General features: G+C 45.3%; 2 protein-coding genes across 2 annotated transcripts in view; one reads left to right on the top strand and one right to left on the bottom strand.

Annotated features, from left to right (window-relative positions):
• The window catches only part of LOC146639282 (neural-cadherin-like), a 347,375-nt gene that overhangs the window by 247,715 nt on the left and 79,851 nt on the right, over positions 1-19,809 (top strand). Inside the window, exons 28-29 of the mRNA XM_085358982.1 lie at positions 15,626-15,753; positions 19,323-19,444. Coding sequence (XP_085215108.1) covers positions 15,626-15,753; positions 19,323-19,444 — 250 coding nt within the window. The remainder of the gene's footprint in view (positions 1-15,625; positions 15,754-19,322; positions 19,445-19,809) is intronic.
• LOC146639284 (uncharacterized) lies at positions 2,297-4,131 on the bottom strand. The gene is made up of 2 exons (XM_085351480.1): positions 2,753-4,131; positions 2,297-2,354 (listed from the first exon to the last, which is right to left on the bottom strand). Exons 1-2 carry the CDS (start codon positions 4,126-4,128, stop codon positions 2,297-2,299), a joined length of 1,434 nt encoding a protein of 477 aa, XP_085207606.1. The 5' UTR covers positions 4,129-4,131.

Raw genomic sequence — 19,809 nt, 5'->3', positions numbered from 1 at the left:
ATGTCCAAAAATACATGTCTATATACCATGAAATTATTATTTCGATGACTTCACTGTCCTTGTGTAAATTAACTGCACTCAAAATAGGAAATCTAACGTCCAAAAGTAAAGGAAGTGCATAATAAAGCTTGCATTGAAATATAATAAACAATGAGCAGCCATGAGCACATTAACATAAAGCGCAAAGCTGATGAGAAGAAAGGGACAAAAAAAGCACCATTTTAAGGTGACACAAACTCGCTGACTGCACTATGAACCTGATTTCTCAAAACAAAAAAAAATTGTTTTGTTCAAATATAATTGAAAGAACAGCTTCGAGCATCCGCTTCTCCCGCGGATGCTCAAAGCGCTAAACTGGATTGATGCTTAATTACGAGAGGAATCAGACAAAATGGGATGATTCACTCCCAAATCGGATGCGCTGTGGACTGAATGCTGAAGGTCTCATTCTGACATGAATCCATTATGAGTTCAAGAGCTGCTCAGAAAATTACATCGTAAGGTTGGAGGGATTCACGCCAACTAATGCAGGACTGAAAATGTAGTTTGAAAAGAGAATTACAATAATAAGAAAAGAATTGGAAGAAAGAGGGGAAATGTGCATTTGAAGGATCAAAGCGAGGACAATATGAAATCTCAGGTGGATTCAAAGGAGAGTGCTGCATAGCCTCGTTTTTCTACTCATGACTTTGTATTGCGCTAATATAAAGCCAGGATTTTCATTTTGAATGTATTGCTTTTGTATGTGTGAAACAGGCTTGTTATTAAGCCTTGTTAGGGCTGCTGTCCATCGCGGTTGATCAAATTTGCCAGTGCTTCACAGAGACACACACGCAAGCTTCCACTTCAGCTTTTTATTGAGATGCTGGTTTGCTGTTCCAAAGCCACCCACTCATCCGCCCTTTATCCCGCCGGAGGGCAGCTGTAGCAAGCCAGCCCTGCTGTGTAGGCCAGAGAAGGTGTAAGGCACTCACACACATAAATGCACACTGGGAACATCGCCGTGTACTACATCCAATCTTTGGCCACTCAGGGAGAAGAGATTACATGGTTATAACACAGAGTTGGTGGAGTTAGTGTGTGTACGTGTGCAGGGCTGAATAATACCCATACCTAAGCTGACCTCTTCTGTTCTAGCTAAGACCAGAACATTGGATGTTCCATTAAATCCATTTACCTTTGCTCGCATGTGAGCTTTAAATGTACATAAAGGCATTTTAAGCTTAGGACGACCATGTTGAATAGCAGCTCAGGGTCAGTTTGTTCTACGCTAAGCTCCGGTTGCACGTTTTCATGCGTGGAGCTCATCCAGATTTCCAGCACAAAAGAGCAGCAGTCACAGAACAATATTTAGTTTTGCTTAACAATGCTTTACAGATACCGTATTCAGGAATTGTCACGGTCTGGCTGGCAGACCGTGGGGATGTGGGGAAGGAGGAGGAGGACCCAGGCGCGGTGCTCTATGTATAAACAGTGTGTTTATTTACAGAGTGGAACAAAAACAACAATAAATCCCCGTGTTCTCCCAGACTCCCGTGTCGTGTCTCTGCGTGAATAGTTCGTGTCTCTGTGCTCTCCGCTCCCGTGTCAGCACCCCCCGGTGCTCGCTGCTCTTCGTGCCTTCCACGCTCCTCCTGCGGGAAACAATAGACGCAGCCGTCAGGACACAAATAACCGCGGGCATACACTTACACACATTAACTCAATTCAATGGGACGACTAACGTGGATGTCTCAAGGAAATGATCCCGCGTCGGTGGGAGCTCCAACTCTCTCCTAAGTAGCTCCCCCGACGAGGCCTGATCAGCAGCAGGTGTGTGACTTCGGGTGTGGCCAGTCCTTCCGCAGGGCCACACCCCTCAGGCCTGCAGGTGGCTGAGCTCCATCCTCCAAGCATACCCGCAGACACACACACACACACACACACTCACATCTACAAGCATGGAGAAGAGCAGCAGCAACACCAAAATACATATAATAATAATAAAATTCATAACTGCTCAGGGATCCTGGGTTGCTCAGACCCAGGACCCTGACAGTACCCCCCCTCTAAGGGTCGGCTCCTGACGACCCCAAAACCAAAACAAAAAACAGCACAACCAACCCAGGGCGGGCGGCTGGGGGAACCAGGACGGAGGGCCAGAACCAAAACAAGCAAAAACAACAAAACAACAAACCGACCCAGTCCACAGTCTCAGAGTCAGACCGCGCATCCCGCAGCGGCGCAAAAAGAAAACGAAAAGACGCCACAAACAGTCACAGGCGGCCCATCAACACAACAAGAGAGTTCAGGGGGCCTACCTCGAGCCCAACGGCGGTGACGTAGCAGCTCCGGTGGACGGCCCCGGGTCCGGCAGCAGCAGCAAAACAGTTCAGGGGGCCTGCCACGGGTCCGGTGGCGGCGGCGCTGCTCCTCCGGCAGCCTGCCACGGGTCCGGTGGCGGCGGAACGGTTCTGGTGGCCTGCCACGGGTCCGGTGGCGGCGGCGCTGCTCCTCCGGCGGCCTGCCACGGGTCCGGTGGCGGCGGAACGGTTCTGGTGGCCTGCCACGGGTCCGGTGGCGGCGGAGCTGTTCCTCCGGCGGCCTGCCACGGGTCCGGTGGCGGCGGAACGGTTCTGGTGGCCTGCCACGGGTCCGGTGGCGGCGGCGCTGCCCCTCCGGCGGCCTGCCACGGGTCCGATGGCAACGTCGCTGCTCCGGTGAGCAACAGCGAGGCGTGGCAACAGGTCCATGACGCGCCGATCGCTGACGTGGACGCACCGGACGTGGACGGCGAGGAGGCCGCGCTAGACGTGGAGGTCCCTCCGGTCCGCTGACCTCCTCGGCCGGCAGCGAGAGCTCCTCCTCGGCCGGCAGCGAGAGCTCCTCCTCGGCCGGCAGCGAGAGCTCCTCCTCCGGCTCGCTGAGCTCCTCAGCTGGCAGAGCGGGCTCCTCCGGCTCGCCGAGCTCCTGCTCGGGCATGCTGAGCTCCACAGCTGGCGATGCGGGCTCCTCCGGCTCACTGAGGTCCTGCTCGGGCATGCCGAGCTCCTCCGGCTCGCTGAGCTCCTCAGCTGGCGGTGCGGGCTCCTCCGGCTCGCTGAGCTCCTGCTCGGGCATGCTGAGCTCCTCCGGCTCGCTGAGCTCCTCAGCTGGCGGTGCGGGCTCCTCCGGCTCGCTGAGCTCCTGCTCGGGCATGCTGAGCTCCTCCGGCTCGCTGAGCGCCTCAGCTGACGGTGCGGGCTCCTCCGGCTCGCTGAGCTCCTGCTCGGGCATGCTGAGCTCCTCCGGCTCGCTGAGCTCCTGCTCGGGCATGCTGAGCTCCTGCTGCAGCTGGACGAAGTCTGAGGTCTCCCGAGCTTGCACTACCCCCCGGGCTTTACGCAGGGTGCAAAGGCAGGCGGAAACTCCCTTGAGCTGGCCGAGGTAGGGGTCTCCCTCCAGGAGTGCCTCGATGGCATTTAACCCCACCACTCTTGCCCTTGCGTTGGTGGTGTGAGTTACCCAGTCCATCAGGCGTTGGACGTGTGTGAGGTCGCCCCCTCCGGACAGGGCTGCTGGAGTGGGTAGTGGAATGGAGGCTGCCGCTGGTGGAGAAGATGGCTGAGGGATGACTGCATGTGGATGAGATGACGACAGCGCCACAACCGCAGATGGTGAAGCAGCGAGTGGTGTGAAGACCTCTGACCGAGGTGATGTTACCTGCGCTGTCAGCTCGTCCACTGCAGACACAAACACAGATGGTGAGGGAAATGGAAAATTGTCCGTACTACTCACCACAGCCGGCTCTTGAGATGACCGTGGATGTGGCTGCGGTGAGGAACGCTGGCGGCGCGAACGTCGTTTCTGTGTAGACGTCGGGGCCGGCGTCTCAGGCTGTGAATCCACCAGCTGTCCGGGCCGGTGAGCAGCCTGAGGAGGAGAGTGGAGGTGGAGGGTGGAAAGTAAGAAGTCCAGGACCACTGCATTAAGGGAGTCCACCAGCCAGGGGAATTTAAAAAGCATCTCCTGCAGCCGCCTCTCCACGGCGCGACGCAAACCTTCCGCTGGCTTCTCCCACCACACCTCACATAGGTGGTACACTTCATCCATAACTTCCCTCCTGAGCCTCTCCTCGGAGACCGCTGGGTCCATAAGTGGCGGGATCATTCTGTCACGGTCTGGCTGGCAGACCGTGGGGATGTGGGGAAGGAGGAGGAGGACCCAGGCGCGGTGCTCTATGTATAAACAGTGTGTTTATTTACAGAGTGGAACAAAAACAACAATAAATCCCCGTGTTCTCCCAGACTCCCGTGTCGTGTCTCTGCGTGAATAGTTCGTGTCTCTGTGCTCTCCGCTCCCGTGTCAGCACCCCCCGGTGCTCGCTGCTCTTCGTGCCTTCCACGCTCCTCCTGCGGGAAACAATAGACGCAGCCGTCAGGACACAAATAACCGCGGGCATACACTTACACACATTAACTCAATTCAATGGGACGACTAACGTGGATGTCTCAAGGAAATGATCCCGCGTCGGTGGGAGCTCCAACTCTCTCCTAAGTAGCTCCCCCGACGAGGCCTGATCAGCAGCAGGTGTGTGACTTCGGGTGTGGCCAGTCCTTCCGCAGGGCCACACCCCTCAGGCCTGCAGGTGGCTGAGCTCCATCCTCCAAGCATACCCGCAGACACACACACACACACACACACTCACATCTACAAGCATGGAGAAGAGCAGCAGCAACACCAAAATACATATAATAATAATAAAATTCATAACTGCTCAGGGATCCTGGGTTGCTCAGACCCAGGACCCTGACAGGAATAACCTTTTCAAATAATTAGTCAAGAGGTGCTTCTCATGCCACGAACAAACACCAGCTGTGCGGCGCTGCTTTTGCGTGAAAACAATTTCTGGTTATTTTAGGACCTGCTTCAGGGATGCTAGTTAATCAGTTATTTAGATTGCAGTGCATGTTAGAGCGTGCTGTAAAAACAACATAACGAGATGCAAACATAAAGCCGGTCCCTACGGTAAACTTTATTTGCACACTGTTGAGTTGAACTGCTGAGCTGAATTTAATTTCTAAGCATTAAAACTATACCATTAGCAAATAACAGCACAGGGCAGACACAGAAGACTTGCATCAGTATATCAAACACATAAACGGTTGTCACTTTGTATTTATCTATCCATATACTTCTGGTTCATGGGGTGCTGGAGCCTATCCCAGATGCCAGCGAGAGGCAGGTGCACCTTGTCACATAGAGACAGGCAACCCTCACATTCACACCTGTCTCCAGCTAACTGAACCCCATGTATGTTTTTTGGACTGTGGAGGAAGCTCGGGTACCCGGAGAGAGCCCACACATATGCAGGGTTGTAATGCGAACTCTACAATAAATGCCTCAGGCTGGATTCAAACCCAGGACCTTCTCACTGTGATGCGATAACATGCCGCTTTCTCCATGAAAGCCTGACTGGGAAGCTGAAAAAACAAAACACAAATCTATGTCCCAGCTGTGAAAGAAAAAAAAAAGATTTGGGTGAGCAAAAATTGATATGAATCGTTTTCTGTGTGTGTATTTATAGGCTGGCTTCCTATTATTTCCATTTGACATTACAGATTTGACAAGTGTGGCACTGTCCTCGCTGCCCCTCCACCTGTCTGACTGACATTTACTTTGACATTGTCTGTACCGCTTGTCACCGCTTCACAGCGTGACCCCACGGTTATCCAATCTCTAATATACTTATTTACCTCAATGCACCTCTGTTACACACGGCTACAATGGTTGCGTCAAAGGCAGATTATGTGCCCTATTTTAATCAAGCACAACAAGTGCAAAGCAGTAGGTTCTCGGCACGACTGTGTGAGCATCTCTAAGCACACCTGCTATTTTGGTTCCCGTATGTGCAGCAGCTCAAAGCTCGTAGTGCTGAAAGAGTTGTGCCAATCACAGTGATGCATGGCAGCAACAGCTCAACAAATAAAGAAACAGCCTTTCCAGGAAATCATATTTTGAAATGTGCTTATTTGCTTTCTTGCATAAGGACTGGAAGCTACTCTCCAGAGAGAGACTGAACTATTTCTCGATGGGTTCACCGAGTGAGTTTTGGAGGCAAGTGAGAGGAACCAGGAAATCACTGCACCTGCCAAGATATTGTCCCACGCAAAACCCCAAGAAAACTACAATTACAGTCTCGACATTACAGGTGACACGAGTGGTATCAATCATCTGGCTCAAAACACAAAAAGAGTATTTTCCGAAATGTCAAACCATCCGTTTAACGACCCACGTTGCGTTTCTATATGTTGCTTGAAAGTCCATAAAATTGAATGTAATGTGCCTTCGAGTCTGGCAGCTTGACAGTTTTATTAGCGCTGCACATATAGCGGCTCTCTTAGCATCAGGATCCGGCGTGATCAGCAGTGCCGCAGTTTGACCTCGGCTGTTATTAGGAGAATGTTTGTTGCGGTAATGATTTGTGCCCAGTGAGATCAACAGTAAATGACAAACATGACTGCAAGCGTCAGACCTGCTCTGAGGTGCTCAGACAAACACACAAGACTGCTCTCCCACTCACAGACACACAAAGTGTTCCAGCCAGGGGGCTGCGCTTGTCCAATCGATAGACAAATTAACAACACAAATTAAATGTGTGCAATTACAATGCCCTTGCGGAATGAGCAAAGTTGGCCGGCAGGGAGTCAGATAAGGCTTGCCGAGAGTTTGTGTTTATTTCAACTTTTCTCTTGAACCAAGAGGAGCATATTGTCTCGACTTAATATGGATGTGTATTTGTTGATATTGTGCTGCTATCCCAAAGGAGGTCTGCGTGATGAATTAAAGCCATAAATACAAAAGAAAATGGATTGAGCGAACAGCAGCACACATAAATACACAGATTCGCTTTGGCATTACCTTCAATTTCCACAGCTATGTAGCAGCACCCCCCAGCCTAGCTCTACTGTGGCTTTCAAATGGGAACTGCTGCTGGATGTGGAGATCCAATATGCGTCGGCTGTGGGGCTAGCTAGCTAGCTGACAGATCGTTTATACAAGACGTTCTGTGCTATATTCTCGCTGTTTCGCCTGCTGATTTGTACACAGACTGACTTCTGTGGGAACTTGTGTACATGCGACTGCGTTTGTGTGTTTGTGTGTGTGCGCGCCTTTTAGGAGGAGGGTTATGTGTGTAGCGGTGTGATTTGTAATGCTTTTTATGCAGTCCATATGCTCTCGCTGTGACTCCTGTGTATCCTCGGGCCGTCAGACGAGGAGGACATTTTTCATATTTAAGAGCCCCCCCCTCCACCTCTGTGGGAGTTCAAACCCGACTTGCACACAAAGCATACACTTTCTCGCCCTCTTAGTCTTTCTTTCTCTCACTCTCTTTGCCTCTTGTCGCTCTCAGAGTAGGAGGTAATGAATTACGTATGAGTAGCAGAAACGAAGCACGGTTATGTGGATGAGCCCTTTAAGAGCAAAGTCTTGTCTTAACCCCTGGTACACCCAGAGCATTTAAAAAGAGCGCTGGTCCCTGTGAAGATGTTCACATCTGGCCTGACAGCCCGCTGCACTTCCTGCTAACCTCTCAATCCTTTTCTTCTTTTCCTAACCGGCTCTGTTTGTTTGTCTCTGTGTTACTCTTTCACTCAGTGGGCTTCTGTTTGCCAGAGCACCAAAGGAGAAGTTCAACAGTAGTTCTTATGCTACAGTTATGTTGGGAACAATAAAGATTTTTATTACTATGTTATTTTATCAGTGACAGATAAAATAGTAATAACTGCATATCCAGTGACTCTTTACTTAATAAGCAGAAGACAGCTGAGGGATGGAGTGTCTTCTTCACCTTGGTAGGTATATTCCTGGAGACGAAAGTAATCACACAGTGTGGTGTCTCACATCATTCAAGTGACCCGTGGTCTAATTTTTTCAGTGTAGCAGCCGGGACATTTGTGACCTCATAGATGATATCATACTCTTCCGTCAGCTCGCAACAATATCACCAGTTCCTACAATGTAGTTTATAAATAAACCAATAAAAATGCTTTAACCTCCTAAGACCCGAACTCATTCACGGCATGCATTTTTAATTTCTCTTTGATATTTGGGCATATTGGGACCTGATGAATGTAAAAACTACGGAGCCCCGCAGGGGACATGGGAGAAAAAAAATTAAGACGGACTTTTGCGAGATCTCGCAAAACTAACTCGGGATCTCGCAAAACTTTTGCGAGATCTCGCAAAACTAACTCGCAAAACTTTTAGCTGCATTCTTCGGACGCCGGCTCGAAGCCGACCGGGAGGTCGAGGCACGATGTGCCGGGAAAGCGGTATTCCTCCCGGTTGTAGTAGGTCGAGACCTACTACAGCCGACCTACAGAGGCGAGATCTCGCAAAAGTTTTGCAAGATCCCGAGTTTGTTTTGCGAGATCTAGCTGCTAGCTGTTAGCTTGCGGCCATATTATCTACCTCGGGAGTTCAGTCATGTGATCTGTGTGTGTGTTTACATCCCTCCGAGGGCCGACGCAACAGCTGCCTGTGAGAAAATACACACAGTCACAGCAAGACTTCAGACACAAAACCCCGAGGCTTTCATTATTATATCTGGAGACTTTAACCATGCCACACTGGACTCTACTCTGGCTGCTTTTCACCAGTTTGTGAATTGTCCCACAAGGAGCAACAGGACAATTGACCTACTGTATGCTAATGTGAGAGATGCATACAGAGCCACCCCCCTCCCCCCACTAGGGAAGTCAGACCACAACCTGGTTTACCTACAGCCACAATACACACCCCTCGTCCAAAGGCAGCCTGTCACAACGCGCTCCATCCGGAGATGGACCCCAGAAAAGGAGGATGCTCTGAGAGACTGCTATGACACCACAGACTGGGATGTGCTCCTGAGCCCACATGGTGAGGACATAGAGGGGGCGACACACTGTCTTACAGACTACCTCAACTTTTGTGTGGACACAGTCGCCCCTGCTAAGACGGTACGGTGTTATCCTAATAACAAACCGTGGGTAACACAGGAAGTCAAAGCTGTCCTCAACATGAAGAAGAAGGCTTTCAGGAGCAAAGTGAAGGAGGAGATGAAAGCAGCACAGCGGGAGGTGAAACGCTGCCTGAGGGAAGCAAAGGACACCTACAGGAGGAAGGTGGAGCAGAAGTTGGAGAGGAACAATATGAGGGAGGTCTGGAATGGTGTGAAAACCATCACAGGCCACAACACCAAGAAAAGCACAGTGGGGGGGACTGTGGAGAAGGCAAACGAACTCAACAACTTCTTCAACAGGTTTGACCAGCCCACAACCCCCCCACCCTCACCTTCACTACAGAGTCCTCTCCCCACTCTCCTGCCTCCCTCGCTTCCCCCCCTTCCTGACACCATGACACCCCCCTCCTCCAATCCCTCTCTCAGCAGCAAGACATCTCCCCCCCTCCCCTCCTCCCAAACATCTCCCAGTGTCACAGTGGATCAGGTCAGGAGGCAACTGAGGAAGCTTCGCCCCAGAAAGGCAGCAGGCCCAGACAAGGTGTGTCCTAGGATGCTAAAGGCGTGTGCTGCTGAACTTGGGGAGCCGCTACAACGAGTCTTCAACCTCAGTCTGCGACTGGGGAGAGTGCCCGCCCTATGGAAGACATCCTGCATCGTCCCGGTCCCCAAAAAGAACCGGCCCAATGAGCTGAATGACTTCCGACCGGTGGCACTGACGTCACATCTTATGAAGACTCTAGAGCGGCTCTTCCTCAACTTCCTCCGACCACAGGTACAACATGCCCAGGACCCACTACAGTTTGCATACAAGGCGGGTGTCGGAGTGGAGGATGCCATCCTGTACCTCCTACACAGAGCCCATTCGCACCTGGATGGGGGAAAAGGCACGGTCAGGATCCTGTTTCTTGACTTTTCCAGTGCCTTTAATACCATCCGGCCCTGTATGCTTCAGGAAAAACTGAACAGGATGGAGGTGGACCCCTGCCTGGTGGCTTGGATCTCCGACTACCTCACCGACAGACCACAGTACGTCAGGCTGAAGGACATCACGTCTGACACAGTGGTCAGCAGCACAGGAGCACCACAGGGAACTGTGCTGTCCCCTCTTCTCTTCACCCTGTACACCTCTGACTTCTGCTACAACTCTGAATTATGCCATATTCAGAAGTTTGCAGATGACACGGCCATCATGGGGTGTATCTGGGATGATCAGGAAGAGGAGTACAGAAGTCTGGTGAGGAACTTTGTCGCATGGAGTCACACAAACCACCTGCAACTCAACACCTCAAAGACTAAGGAACTGGTTGTGGACTTCGGGAGGTCCAGAGAAGGTCCACTGCCGGTTCAGATAGAGGGGGAGGAGGTGGAGGTGGTCAACAAGTACAAGTACCTCGGGCTGTGGGTGGACAATAAACTGGACTGGTCATGCAACACAGAGCACCTGTATAAAAAAGCCCAAAGCCGACTGTACTTCCTCAGGAGGCTGAGGTCTTTTAACATCTGCAGGAAGCTCCTGAGGATGTTTTACCAGTCGGTGGTTGCTGGAGTACTTTTCTATGCTGTGGTGTGCTGGGGGAGCAGCACAGCAAAGAAGGACTCATCCAGGCTGGAGAAACTGATCAGGAAGGCTAGCTCTGTGGTCGGCATGAAGCTGGACACTCTGGTGACAGTGGCAGAGAAAAGGACATTAAAGAAACTGATGGACATTATGGACAATGCTGGGCATCCTCTGCACACGGCCATAAACAATCAGAAGAGTCTGTTCAGTGACAGGTTGCTTCTCCCCAAGACAAGAACTAACAGACTTAAAAACTCCTTTGTCCCACACGCCATCAAACTGTTTAACTCCTCTCTGGAGGGGAGAGGGAGGGGAGACAGGAGGACAAAGGAGGGAACAACTAAGCTGTAGTGCCTCTTCACCTCACTGTACAATACCTTGTGCAATACTTTTTGTAAATAGTCAACAGTGCAATAGACTCAATACTTGAAATGTGCAATTCACTTGTATTTTATTTTTTATTCCTATTTATTCTATTTATCCCCTTTGTATATTTTATTTATATTTGTCTCTGTATTTATATATGTGTGTGTGTGTGTGTGTGTGTGTGTATATATATATATATATATATATATATAACAATTCTGTAACTGTAACTTCGGTCGTTGCTGTGCTTTTTGGAAGTCGAATTTCCCAGAGGAACCCACCCGAGGGATTAATAAAGTTCTATCTTATCTTATCTTATCTTATCTTATCTTATCTCGCAAAACTTTTGCGAGATCCCGAGATAGTTTTGCGAGATCTCGCAAAAGTCCGTCTTAATTTTTTTTTCTCCCATGTCCCCTGCGGGGCTCCGTAAAAAACAAAGAATTGCCAGATTTTTTTTTTACCTGTGTGTTTGTTTGTTTTTTAATACATTCACAAACTGTTTTTCTGTTAGGTTTATGCAGGTGCCCTTTTCTGGCTGTCACTGTATTACCAGCTTGGACTTATCTGGATGCTGCAGTGTTGGAGGGTTTGGGGTGAGCATTGGCATAAAGATAGATTCAAGATAAGAAGAAATTCCCCTGAGGGTGGGGATGGGGCAGTCTGAAGAATTGCAATTGAAAGACTTAGATATGCGAGATAAAGAAGAAAAAAAGTTGACGGGTCCCAAGCAGGACAGTAAATGAGAAGGGAATGAATGAGGCAGCTTAAATGTCAGGGAATGAGCTGAGCCTAAAGAGAACAATGTACAAGTTAAACAAAGGAGGAAAGCTCTGACTTGAACTGATATATTGAATTTACTCTGTTCTTTTTGGTGAATTGTCTGGCCTTGGCCAAAGTATTAAAATTAATTGGATCATTCCTGAAGTGTTGCATCTACTCATCCTGCAGCTCAATGTCCAGGAAATTGAATGGGAGTTGAGAGGAAAAGAGAGGCCAGCAACAAACTTGCTCTAGCTGACTGCGGTTTGAAAAATGAAAGTGCCAGGGCTTTGTTTTTCTTTTTTCCTATATGAGAGGTAGCGTAATGAAGAATGGGGCTCTCATCACAAAGCCACATCTCAGGCTTGGCAAAGCAATTATAAAAGACCAGCTTATCATGTGCTCACTAGGACCGAATTTCAACAAGTCCTCCAAATAAATAATGATATTGGTCGTTCAGAATGGCCCGTGCAAGCGTTCCACTTTAAACATGTGGAAAGGCCAGTGTGGCTATGGCTGACCTACAGGAAGCTGAAAAGGAGAGTTTGACTCTCTCTTGGTATGTATGTGTTTCTTTAGGTTTCACTTTCAGCAGCTGGTTTTACCCACTGTTACCTAACGGAGACAGGTACTATAGACTGAAATGTTAATACAGCTAAACTACAAAAATAAATAGGTTACTTTATTTGCATCTATTATGTGGAAGACAAATGTTGCATACAGTATTTTATTTTGAATGCCAGCTTTCCAATCTTTTTCATTAAGCAGTCTATACAATAAGCCAAATGCATCTTCATTAATTCCTTTTTAAAAACTGTTATTTAAGCAGCTCTGTCTGGTAATGATGGTGTTCAGCAGGGATGCAACTGTAGATCAGGACTTCTTTTTATGAGCTGTACAATTCTTTAGATGTTGACCGCAAACTGGAGTCATTCTCCGTTGGTGAGGGACATGCTGTGCAGAACCCATATAAAGTGAGATATCAGGTCACCTCTTGCACTCTTTAGGTTTAGGAAAAGATTGTAGAAAGAAAAAGACACTTTTAGAAGGGAGCTGACAACACACTGAAAAACAAACCTATTGAATCTCCTCAGTAAAATTGGTAAAACCGTTTGCATTTGATTTTTTTTAGTATATTTTGGACCATGTTTTCAGTAAAGAGTACCCAGACCTAACAGCTAACATACATGCTAATGTCAAATGTAATGTCTAACATTTCTCAATAAATTACACAACTAATAACGTTAGCTCTTAATCTCTTTGCAGTGATAACTGAGGAAACATCCTTCTGAATTATTTTGACTATTTTTTCTTCATTACACCGTAACAATGTGGCAAGTTGGTGCAGGTGAAAAGCAAATGTTAAAAGTTGCTATACCAGGAATTTAACCAAGAACTAATAGTTCAATTCCCAATGCTGTTGGCTTTTGTGCCCATGTGAGATACACTGTAACCAATTAGCTATCTGGTTACTCCCAGAGTTTATTTTTAACACTACAGTTAATGAGTCTCACTATATTAATGCAAGGATGGTCATCAACACACCGCCACTCTACATTCATGGTGTCAGACACGTAGCTACTCGACAAAGCCATCGTCTATCATTGTTCATCATCATTGCTAACAACTCTACTTATTTAAGGGGAAACTTAGGTTTGTTACAAAAAATCAGACACAGGCTCCAGATGTAGATATAAAATGTATTGTAACATTTGTAAAATGTATTTACACTTATTAAATATTATATATGTCATTTTCTGACAAACATTACTTGTGTTAAAAAGAAGAAGAAGAATCTGCATGGGTTGCATTGAACTCTCTGGCATCTTTTCAGTGATAATGTTTTTGCACACAAACATTAAAATAATCACATCTGAATACATGTCATAAGTGAGGCTGATAAAAAAATAATAAAATAAAAACAGTGCTGCACAAAAGCACGGTAAAAAGTGAAAGCTGTCAGTAGAAAGCAATGGTGACTTATTTGAAAGTGGCACAATATAAAATGTCAGTTACCGTGAAGAAGTTAATGAAAGAGTGAAGCAAGTCAGGAGGTAAAAGACACAGACAGGAGATGAAAGAGTGCTGATAGGCAGACTGACATCGCAAGAAATGCAGCAAGAGGGATGACGAAAGCAGAGCTGAAGTCAGACACACACGGCGGATTGAAGAGCGCTAAGAAGGGAATTTGATTTTTGTCAGCCTCTTTGACTTCAAACTTCAACTGACTGCAGCGTGAAGACAAATGTCAGAGTGCAGAAGTTGTGAAATCGATGCCAGAGTTTTTTCTGTCTTAATTATAATTCTAACATATACTGAAAGTACTTCACTTCGCCAGACTCGGAGTTAACAGAGAAAAGCCAAATGGGAGTATTCTAAATGAACCCTAAGAACAAATGCTTTAGTTTAAATTAAATACCTAATTCTGGCAGTGGGTGTGTGGGATTGTAGCTTAAGAGGGGGGGGGCAGTGGGTAAAACTGGGAATAATAAGTTGTTGGACATGAACTGTGACGGCCTATTATTATTTTTAATTGAATATAGCCAACAGAGACATGCTGCCGTATTGACATGAGCCATAATTTCAAAACATAATTACGACATATTTTGTGAAGTCGCTGCAGTCACATTTGTAACTCTTTTCACTAATTTCTAATTGGATCGTACTCTTCATAAGTTTTTTTTCTCACCGCTGGAAAGTGGAAGTGCAGACTGTGGACTAATGGGACAGTAAAAAAGTTCTTAATGTGATGATCAGCTTCATAAGAGTCATGCACGAACTTGACCTACTTTTCACGAGCAATGTCAGAGACAGTATATAAAAGAAGGAGGTAGCTATGGTGGCATCACCCTCTGGTTTAAATGTGTTATGATCAGCAACATCCTGGATTTCTTAGAGCCAGAAGTGACCATATCAGCCAAGTGTAGCGAGTTTTATAGTGTTCCATATAACTTGTACACAGTTTAGTGATTCATATTAGGTGGTGGGGGGACGTCTAGCTGAAGACACCAGCTATAGCTATCTGTATCAGGAGTTACCTGCCGGTCAACACAGCCACACCTCTGTGAATTCAAACTTTACAACTGGATTGGTTATATATGTAATTTAGTGTATTTTTAAATGAACCTCTAGTGCTCATTTCAGGAAATGTAGTTTTGGATACTGCTTCACCCAGAAGTTGCCATTTGAACATTAGAAGTGATAGGAACGACGATGAAATGACCCAGATTTATCCGTTTGCCTTAATGAAAACAGACCCCGGAGACTCTTTGAACACTGTTGGAACCATTAGAGGCCTAAAAATACTTCAATGAGTGGATATATCGGAGACCTTTTTCCACTGAGTCAATAAATTGACATTTAGAAAGTCGTGGGTGAGAGTTCTGATGCAGACTAAGTACAAGCTGCTGTTACGTGAACTAAGAAGTCCCTTCAGTCCCACAGTATAAGCAGATGTTTAGTGTTCACTGTTATGTGTCAGCATGAACTTTTGAAGTTCGGCATGCGTGATGATGGATTGCCAATGCCGGTCGGTCTCTTATTTCCTTACACATGGTGCAAAGCACACAGGCAGTCTTAACCACTTCATTAACTTTTAATTTCCCATTTGAGTAAGTCAGAAAATAGAATGTAATAACTTTTGTCTGATGTTTGTTGACTGCCATGAAGAAAAAAACTAGATCACAGCAGCCTCTGTGCAATAATCCTCATTAGAGCAAATATACAGAGACAATATTGGCAATTTGGTACATTATGTTGGGGTGCATTCTTTAATAAATAACTTTTCATACACCACTTAATTCTTTGGCATACATTATTCTGTTACAGTGGTTTTGCTGCTGTTTTCAAGACTTCAGTACCAGCACCAGATTGGTTGTCAACAGAGCTAAAAAGTGCTCATATTGCAGCTCTGAAAACTAATTTCTCAACTCACCCCTCACCTATCATCCCTCTCGTTTTCTTTCTCTGTCTAGAGCTAATAGACGGGACCCCCACCTTGAAAATCAACCATGGCTCGGGCACAGTGGTGCTACAGTTGCCAGGCAACGTGAACGTGGCAGACAGGCGGTGGCATCGGCTGGATGTCCGCAGCAACAGCAAGGTGGGTCGCTCTCTCCATTTAACAGCAGCCATCATCTATTTAGCAAATAAGTTCAAATAAATTCACATCGCACTGAAAAAAATATTTTTTTTATCCAGTTTTAATGAGATTGTTTTTGTTTTTTTTTTTACTTTTAAAGGCACATCTAATATTTTCATGTATTCAAAACACATGGATTTTTCTTTCTTGAATATAATTTGTTCTCACCTTTACCATACATTGCATTCACCTTCTGCAATCATGTATAAATGTCACTGTCTTTGCATTAGGGGATATGATGCAGTAACAAGCCTACAGGTCATTTATTTAGGTAACATTAGCACCAGAGTGATTCTGGGTCTTTGGCCCACGTGCTAAGTGATGAATCAACCCAATGTTGGTTGAAATATACTGGCTGCTTTACTTTGTATATACATATAAATGCATGCAATGTGTTATTAATCTTGGATAAAACGACAGTAGTGCGGTCATTTTTTAAAAACTTACCAGAAATGTATTGCACAAGATAGTTAGCAGTTTTACAGGAACACCCTGCTAGTCTGCTCAGCTGTGATTGTAAAGCTCGGAGCTGAAGTCGCTCTTCTGGTTAAAATATGTGATGCACACTTTTGAAATTACCCCAAACATCAGATAACAGCCCAGAATAGTCCACTAACATTCCTTCAAAATGTCCTTGTATTTAGAAGATTTAAATTGGTAATTTCTTGGGAATACTTGTTAATTTCTTAACATATAAATGCACATGACAAGTGCCATTCAAGTTGGAATTATTGTTAATTGTTTGACAGTCCAAAATAAAGACTACATGGCCAGCAGGAAGGGGATGGTCATAGCTGGACCACTGATTGTGCCAGAGTCTATAAGAAGGTGACTCTCTGGCTCCCCTGAATAGTAACCTCAGTAAACACTTATACATTTATGATCTCATTTGCTAGTTTAAAGTTTTATTTTATAGAGCATTAGTGCTCATTGGTTAAATTATTCCCCCATTTAAAAATAAAATACATAACAAAAAAGTGTCCCCATATCTCATCGAGAGGGAGAGACCAAAAATATTGACACTGAAGCTCTAACATGGGAGTTCATTGTTTTATAGGCCATGTCTCTTTTTTATTTACAGTCTTTGGGCCAAAAAATTTACACCATGTCAAACTTTTGAACTGAATGTTCTTTCTGGTATATTTGATAAAGCTGCTGATTTGTATGTATGATCTCAGAGATGAGGTTATATATTTAGTATATGTCCTAGACTTTAAGCATCGCCCATTCGGCTCCACGCAAACCTTTTTAATATTGTTATTTTCCAGGAATCTAAATGGGGAAGACGTCGTGATTAAGTATTATAAAACTGTCTGCAGTGTAGAGTACAAAGGAGGATAATTGCAGACAGATGATTGCAGTAGCCCTCTTGCAACATCTTCTGCCCCAAATAATTGCAAGTTAATTAAATTAGTGTGAAATTGGACTAAATCTTTATGTTGTTAAGATTATTCCGCATATTATTCGCCTGTCGTATATCAATGACAGTTCCTGCTTCTATTATTAGATGCTGTGACATAATGAAAGCTGCAGTGTCACTGTAGGCTTTGGGCGCCTGGCTGCATCTCAGCCTTCTTTCATCCTAGCATCCCACTTCAGTACCACTTTAGAGCACTTCAGTAAAAGCACAGGACTGAGTCACATTTTTTTACACACACGGCCAGTGTGAAGCCTTTTCATATTCAGCTCCATCAGAGGCCTCTCGAAAACCTAAAATTGAATAATTACACTTATGTCACCCTTAATTTATAAATGGCTTAATTTAGCTCATTACTCAAAGACCTGCAATGTTCCACAGACCGCCCTTCAAAAGCACACTTATTACGCTGCCTTGAGTTCAGATTATAAGAAAGGAGACGCCGTTAGAGAGCGTTCACTCTCGCTACTCACTAGTGTGACTAAAATTTGTGTCTCATTTATGGCTTTTGCCAAACTATTCAATTCGGTAGAAAACACCAATTTTGTTCACTGTTTTTTTTTAAATTTCTTTTGAATGAAAGGAAAACAGCTTCAGGCTCAGCTTCCCATCACCACACGTACAAACACAGGGAAATTTGTTCGATATTGAGAATGAGAGCAGCCAAAGGAAAGCATGCAGTGAGACTTCCGGGTAATGCGATAGCATTATTCAGAATCGCGTGAACACTAGAATGCATTCAGACTTTTGTTATTACAGCGAGGATTATTCTGCACCACAATGGTATTATTCTAAATCACATGTGAATCTATTCATTTGTCCTGAATAGTCAGCTGCGGCTTATCCAACCTGGTTGTGTGACAGCATGAGATCCAAAGCAGGAAGGACAGAGCTGTTGTTGGGAGATTTACTCTGTGATTCAGCAGCCAAGAACCAAGAGCAGTGTTTTTGTTTTTTTGTTTTCTTCAAATTAAGTAACATTTGTGAAAATGATAGATCCAAAGAACCATTGTTTCGCTGTCCTTCATTAAGAATCACATTGATAAATAAGTAAACCACGGTCTGCTAACAGGAACATGACTTGATTAAACTAAATAAATTATTTACATAAAATCTGCAGCGTTAGCTGTTGATACAGAGTTTGTATTCATGTTTAATCATGCAAACACGTACTGTTTACGTTACTTTATCGCTGCATGTAAACCCTGTTTTAAAGTGAAATTATCATTATTATTATTAATGATGTAAATATGAGAAAAAACGTGCCAAAATCATACTCGAATGAATGATGTAGGCATCATATTTGGAATCTGTTTTCACACAGAGGTGATACCAGCAGGTGTAGAAACAAAACAACACATAAATGCTGTTCTATGCTGCCTGGTGTGTTTGTTAATCATCTGTAGTGAGTGTAATCACTACAATCCAAATCACAGAGTATTCTTCTTTTAACTGATTTATAACTTTCAATATCTGACAGAAAATAGAATTGGTATTACCAAGCATAATGACATTTTTTCTGTGTGTTCCTGACGTATGTCTGAAAGCTTTTATCGTGGATGTGTGAAAAGTAAGTTAAAGGTGTTGTTTTAGCACACTGATGACTGAAACTGTGCTGGCACATACGGGCTTTTTATCCAGCCGAGTAATTATAATGATTTCAGCGCCAACTTTTTTGGAAGGTTAAGGCAATGGACCAGATTTCCCCCAAAAATTATTTTCAGCCCTCTTACATGCTTTATTCTTTTTTTTCCTGTGATGTGAGCCATCGGGTAGCTGTGTGTTTGGGTTAAAACTTTACTAATTACCACAGGAAGGAGGAGGCATGTTTACTGAGAGGTAAACAGCAGATGGAATAAAGAGTCTAGTTAACTGGAATAAGCTGCTGTGGCTTCTGCTTAATCGCATTCTTGTTAAGGCAAGTCCACATGTTTAAGTTGTCATGCAGCAGAGCAGTGCAGCATGCACTAATGAAAGAAATATGAGTCAGATGCCGTTCTCACCATGGTAATAATGCTGAAAGTACGCTCGTTACAGTTCAGAGAAATGACTTATTTGTGATTTATTGAAGCATTATTTGAGTACATCGTGCGCTGGTTTGTTTTCTCTGCAGGAAGTACGTTTCACCCTGGATCGATGCTCAGGGGCAGCGGTGAAGGAACTGGTGGGTAGCTGGTTGACCTCTCAAGACCACTCTTCCTGTGAAGTGATGGGTGTTACGCCTAACACCGACAGGTAAAAAGAAGCACCTGAACAGATGCGTGCACACCACAGACTTTCTCACTGCCTCAGACTTGGTTTGCTTGTAATTTGGCCCATGTGTTAGCAGGCTACCATTTTTCAACAAGACTGCAAAAAAGAAAAAGTGTCCTTCAAAGTTCGATTCTGCTGCTTTCATGGTGGCTTGATTCTACTTCTGAATGCTCCCCAGCAGTGGTTGGTTGTTAGTGCTGGGTGACCGTCTCCACCGAAGAAAAAGCTAAATCGCAAACATTTGCAGTTTCTTTAAGTCTTGTCACTTTGCATGGTGAAAGTTACAGCTGCGTTGGTCATTTATTTTATAATGAGAACTAAATATTACGCTGTAAAATGAACGTATA

The sequence above is a fragment of the Diplotaxodon limnothrissa genome, linkage group LG1, assembly GCF_057381915.1.
Source record: "Diplotaxodon limnothrissa isolate DT_005_m linkage group LG1, D_limnothrissa_male_GT1.1, whole genome shotgun sequence".
NCBI lineage: Eukaryota > Metazoa > Chordata > Actinopteri > Cichliformes > Cichlidae > Diplotaxodon > Diplotaxodon limnothrissa.
The sequence above is the reverse complement of the archived record's forward strand: the minus strand, read 5'-3'. Positions and strand labels throughout refer to the sequence as shown.

Excerpts from the sequence above, each read along its gene's own strand:
- LOC146639284 (XM_085351480.1), bottom strand. The coding sequence starts at position 4,128 with ATGATCCCGCCACTTATGGACCCAGCGGTCTCCGAGGAGAGGCTCAGG. Across the intron at positions 2,355-2,752 it reads CGTCCACGTCCGGTGCGTCC|GCCGGACCCGGGGCCGTCCA; the intron begins ACGTCAGCGATC and ends TTTGCTGCTGCT.